This window comes from Misgurnus anguillicaudatus, chromosome 1, assembly GCF_027580225.2.
Source record: "Misgurnus anguillicaudatus chromosome 1, ASM2758022v2, whole genome shotgun sequence".
In the NCBI taxonomy this organism is placed as follows: domain Eukaryota; kingdom Metazoa; phylum Chordata; class Actinopteri; order Cypriniformes; family Cobitidae; genus Misgurnus; species Misgurnus anguillicaudatus.
The window spans coordinates 16,219,643-16,225,767 of NC_073337.2; the positions used below are offsets into that span (position 1 = coordinate 16,219,643).

The 6,125-nt window shown below is 38.2% G+C and overlaps 1 protein-coding gene across 2 annotated transcripts in view; it reads right to left on the reverse strand.

Moving 5' to 3' along the window:
• LOC129432171 (thyrotropin-releasing hormone-degrading ectoenzyme) overlaps positions 1-3,407 on the reverse strand; it is a 125,725-nt gene extending 122,318 nt beyond the window's left edge. The window contains exons 1-2 of one of the 2 annotated variants that reach the window (XM_055190393.2): positions 3,235-3,407; positions 2,108-2,814 (exon numbers count right to left, since the gene is read on the reverse strand). In XM_055190393.2, the coding sequence (XP_055046368.1) occupies positions 2,108-2,799 (692 nt within the window). In that variant the 5' untranslated portion in view covers positions 2,800-2,814; positions 3,235-3,407. Of the gene's footprint in view, positions 1-2,107 lie in introns of both variants that reach the window. The other variant, XM_055190392.2, reaches the window with a different exon arrangement.
• Between the last annotated feature and the right edge of the window lie 2,718 nt (positions 3,408-6,125).

Below are 6,125 nucleotides of genomic sequence, written 5' to 3' on the forward strand. Positions count from 1 at the left end.
AGAGTGTTTTAGAAATCCAAAGTATTTATAACATTAGTTTAAATGCAACACTTTACATTCACGTTCAGCTAGATAAGATGTTTTCCAATTTCCACCAGACTTAACAATTAAGTGTTGTTCACAAATATATTCTCTTCCTACTACATGAAGACAACATTGCTGGCCCTTATGGGTTGTTCAAGATGTTAAAGGACAAGTACGGTATTTTACACTTAAAGCCCTGTTTCATAAAGATTGTTTATGATGAAATAGAACGGTTTTGACTAAAATTTGGACATATGATGCTGTCCCGAGAATTTTCGGGTGTTTGTTGTATCACCCCCCCACCTCTACAATGGGTGTATAGGTGCACTGGAACAATCCTTCCTTAAATGTATTAAACTTTCGTTTACAAAGACATGAAACTCAGCGAGTGGTCAGGGGTGTTCACTGATATGCTCACACAAAAATCGCTGCAAAATACGCATTCCAACAGGTTTTATCGTAGTTTTTGTCCAGCTCCATTGACTTGTATTAGATGTGCTGTGAGGTACGGTATTACTCCGCGCTAGGAACCTTGTTTGTATTCTTGCCATTGGCAAAGGTGGATTATCGCCACCAACTGGGCTGGAGTGTCTATTATTCAAGCTCTCAACGGAAGAATATAAGGATGTGAGGCGTTTGGAAAAATACATCCACAAGTTTACAACAAATGCTAAAACACCTGTTAGAAAGCAAAAAGCGATTTTTGTGTGAGCATATCAGTGAACACCCCTGACCACTCGGTGAGTTTCACGTCTTTGTAAACGAAAGTTTAATGCATTTTAGAAAAAATTGTTCCTGTGCATCTATAGAGCCATTATAGAGGTGGAAGGTGATACAAGAAACACCCGAAAATTCTCGGGCCAGCATCATATGTCCAAATTTCAGTCAAAACCGTTTTATTTCATCATAAACAATCTGAAAACAGGGCTTTACGTGTAAAATACCAAACTTGTCCTTTAACAGTCACTGTGGGGGGGGGGGGGGGGGGTTGTCTTAATTTGGCCACAACTTTCTCTGTTTCAGCAAATAGATTCTTGAAATCTTATATTGACACACATTTTGAGAAAATGCTTAGAAAATTTTCAAAAATTCAATATACAGGCAAATTTACTACCCTTTCAGATTGTTTGTGTCTGTTAGCAGCAACAAAACGGCTGTAAAAATTTATCAGATAAATATTTTTAATAAATCTGTCTAATCAACCTCAGTACTGATCAAAACTATCAAATGTTTACAAAAATGCCATGATTTTAACTCTTTAATTGCCAAGTTCATAAGTAATGTCACTGATTTGGGTAAAAAGCACCCATTGACTTCCATTATAACTACATTTTTCGATTGCAAAGCCATGAGATTAATCATGCATTCTTGATCGTTGGTGGTTTTTCCTTTTGCAAGAAGGTAAAAATTGTTATTTTTAATGTTGATGTGGCACCACTAACCCTTTAGTACGCCTTTGCAAAAAACAGAGCTTAATTTCTGGTTTGTACATTAGTTACAATGAGTTATGATGAGTGAATACATTTCTTTGTTCTGCTTAAGACGAAGAAGGAAAATATTTGTAATCAAGCAGGAAGCAGGATCACCATTTACTTTCATAATAGGGAAAAATACTAAGTCAATTGTATTTGTGTGCGACTGTGCGTTTTACAGAACAACACCTGTGGAGCATTTCTCAACTAATCAGAATAAAGCATTCAACAACCTAGTTGTAAAATATTATATTATATTATGAGTAGGCTAACCATGTTTTTGTGTATTGATTACCATTGGCAAAATCGTGGTTTTACTACAGGAACCATAGTATATCCATGTTTTTGTTGTTGCTGTTGTTTAAACTGTTTTCTTAAGGGTTCCTATTTCTTAAGGGGTATGCATAAAGTTTCAGTTCGACTACATGACTCTTGGAACAGAGCTGCTCTTTCAATCAGGTTCAAAGACCGTAACAAACTGTTGTATTTTTTCCCATAACGATTAATTCTACAAAATGCTATAATCATTTTGAAGGACATTATGGTCATTACTCAAAATTTGATCATGAATGTATTGGAGAGTTTGACACTTGCATTACATGGCACATTACCTTCTTTCTCCATGTAGCACGTATGAGCTGCGGAAAAATCCTAAGAGTTCATTTTCAATCTGTGCATCAAATGTGATGTTGATCTTGTATGTTCTGAGTGGCTTCATCTCTCTGTGCAGCGCGATCACATACACCTGGTTGGGCGGATAGTGAAAGCGTCGGTGGATCCTCATGACGCCGGTTTTCTTACTGTCTGAATACACCAGCACTTTATTCACCTCCAGTCTGTCTGTGTGCAACACGATGAACTTAGTGGAGTTAACGCATTCAAACTCAATGTTCACCTGACCGGAGAAAGTGAAATTATCCATGTACACGGACAGTCTGAGGTCATAGTGTCGAGGGCGCAGGGTGCCCGGTAACCGCAGATGTTTCCACGGCTGCTGACCATCTTCTGATTCTCTGTGACTGATCCCGTTTCTGTCCCGGGACTGATTGGACTTACTGTTGCTAGACCCGTTACCGATCAGAGTCCCGCTGCTCTCCGCTGCGCATCTCTCGAAGCTGACGCTGAGCGTGATGGCGATGACAGTGACGATGATGAGGGTGAGGATGGAGATGGCGAAGCCCAGCACGAGTCTCTTGTGCACCGTGATGTGCTGTTCGGTAGTCCGGGGTCGGACCACCACGCTGTCGGCCCACTGATCGGACAAAGTCCGGCCGTTCCTCATGCTCATGTCCTCAATCCCCATTGGCACGAATGTTCACTGCATTAAAACGGTGTTAACACTACGTTAGACATAGGCTACTAAAATATACGAATGTTTTAAACGCGTTTCTTGTTGCTGCTAAACAATTCTGTTAAATAAAGTTATTTTTTATGCTATATATCTACTACACGTTTATGCGCGCCAACTTATAAACTCCAGATAAAAACGGGCGGGTATAAATGGCGATAAATCACCCAAAGATTGTACCAAAACCACACAAGGGGTAGAAATTTTGGATGTTGTCCCAAATACTAAGTTTTAAAAAACATACCGGTACGCAATGCACAACATACAAATGAATAAATGCTCGCTAAAATTTGAAAAAGATCGCAATTTGGTTTTGTCAAACAATTCTATAAAATCGCGCGGGCAGTCAGATGCTGGAGCTCATACAGTAAAATGCAGACGGGTTCATACCGCACATCACCGCAAATCCACGATTTCTCCTTTGTTGAGTCCGATGTGCATTAAGTTCCGGCACACCTGCTTCATAATAAATCAGAAGAGTTGTGTATTTCCATTCTCTCTCTCTCCATTTCACCTGCCTTCATCCTCATCGCTGTTTCTCCCTCTCTGTGAGGCGTCCTCCTCCCTCAACCAGTGGTGCTCTCTCTCTCTCTCTCTCTCTCTCTCTCTCTCTCTCTCTCTCTCTCTCTCTCTCTCTCTGGTGTACAGAAATTCACTCCACTCCAGTATTTCCATCTTATATGCTGAATTTGTGCTGAACTGAGGGAATGTAATTGTAAAACAAATACTATTCAATAACAGAACTATGACAAATGCTTCAAATGACTTGTCAAATTTCATTTACATTACACATATACGCAACATTAGCATTTCAGTGAAGGTAAATTGTTTATTTAATGGTATGTAACAAAGTCCCTTTACTATTCTTGCTGGTGGTTATCTCCTGACATGAACAGGACCTTTTTTTTGTATAGACGGTTTCATCGGACACACATGCGATAGACGTCTGGATCCGTACTTTACTTCCGGTTTTGTTTTTTTAATTAATAATAAATTTAATATATTTTTTAAACTGCTATCTTGAACAAATGTCTTTTTGAAAATAACAAATGTTTTGGTTTCCTAGGTAATCTATGTGTTGTTTTTTTGCTTTTTATATAAATCAACTACGTTTAAAGAACTTTGTTGTTATTTATTCTTAGCGGAGTTTACCGGAAGTTACGTGCAGACCACGACAGCCGCTTGTTTATGTTGTTACTGCTGAAACCGTAGCGCAAATACTAATCTATGTAATTAAGTGTAGTGCTGTAAAGTGTGTTTGGCTGTCTGGACAGGATTTCACTTTTATAAATATGCATAAGATTAAAGAGCACAAATGGTCAGATTTTACATTTCCTTTGGTGTGTAAGTGTGTGGTAGTACATGTTAACGATATGCAAAAGGTACAAACCCCAAAGAAAACGATGACGCGAGTTATCATCTCCAACATAAATCTCTTTTCTCGGACTACAACAAACACACGGATTGTAGGCAACAGTTTACTTCCTAGGATTGGTGACGTAGAGAAGACTGACATGATCATAATTCCTCCCGCTTCGGAGTCAGCCTGTAAGTTAGCATTGCATTGTGATCGAATCTTTCAAACATGGTAAGGAGCGTCACATTTCCAGCTGACGTCAGAGGTAGGCCAATCACAACGTACAGATTACCTGGCCAATCAGGGACACAGAGCTTTTCTAATCCGTGTGTTTCAAGAAGAGAGTGACATCTGGATCTAAAAAAATGTACGGTATGCGGAAAATATTGTGTTTTTTAACCATAAACCACGTGAACACATTGTATTATACCAAATACACAAAATAACGTTGTTTTTAGGAATGAAATAGGTGTACTTTAAGTATGTGCTGCAACCTTTTTTTGAAGGCTGCTGTCCATGGTGCTGAAACAAAAGCAACCCTAAACAATGTCTAATTTCAGTACTACCTCATGCACACTATTACTGCATATGTCGTTGGTAAAAAAAAAGCAGTCATGTTGCCTTAGTTGGTTTGTGTCAAACTCACTGGCATGTGCAAACAAACACAGCAATAATTTGATAGTTTCTGAGACGCTTTGCAATATATCATCAACATCTATTAGCAATGAAAAATGTCTGAACAACCTGTTTGGAGTATTTATTCTTTCAAGTGTTCATCCATCTTCCATCCATAAAAGCTTTAAACAGTGACCCACACACATCAAACACCTCATGTCACTTTAACTTTGCACATCTCACGCGCACATTGTTTTTACAGTCTGTTTCATAAAGGAAGGCCAGTGGTGGCTCTTTGATCGACATGACGGCTCCAAATAATCCTCTCAATTTGCAGCAGTTGGCATGGCTGGTTAAGCAGCACAATGGAAGGAGAGCAGCAAGTGTGTGCAGAGACTATTGAAGAAGCTGTGAGAAAGAAGCTGAGGTGTAAAGATATGTGAGATGAAGTGAAAATAATAATGGTGCTTGGTTGTAAATGAACTGATTGTATTCGGAATTGGAATTCCCTAAACTAGAACGGGCAGGAATTGCATTTAGATTCTCATCCTTTTAAGATCCTCTACACCCTCTTACCTCTCTGGAATTTAAAACCTATTTTTACGAAATAATGAGGCAGATATGGAATGTCTGTGAAATCTTTGGATAATATGGAAATGGAGCTATGAACCTGAAAAATAACCAATTTCCATGTGGCATCTTTGCACAAAATTGTGCCATACATACCACAAGATCAGTCTTGAGGGAGTGTAAAGGGTTTAATTAAATAAAAAAATGTCCTCGAGGGCAGCTGCGATTGCCGTGACACAGAGGCTAATTTCTTTAGAGAGCTAAAACAGAAAAAAACTGAGAGAGAAAGAGAAATATATAATGTGGGTAACCGAATACATAGCGCAGAGAAACATCTCCCCCTACAGTCCAGATATATGTAAGCAGTAAACCTGATCAACACATGGGGTGAGCGTGAGTATATTGATGTACAATATAGAAGGATGAAGTAAAAAAAGGCATTTTAAAACTATTTTATTGCAATCCGTGTGAATGGTGTAGTTATTAGCCTACACATTAAGAAGAACATGTATGATTTATTTACCAGAGGGAAATATATAAAAAAAATGTTGAATGTAGTAATAAATATACTTAAATGCCAGCAAGTACATTTGTAGTACATTGTTATATTTTTTCCAAAAAAAAGTTTGATGTTGTACACTAAAAATATACTTAATTAAATGAATATTACAGTTCTACTTCAGTAGTGTCTTTGTGCACTTACTAAACTATACTACACTTTTATGTTCTTAAGTTTATC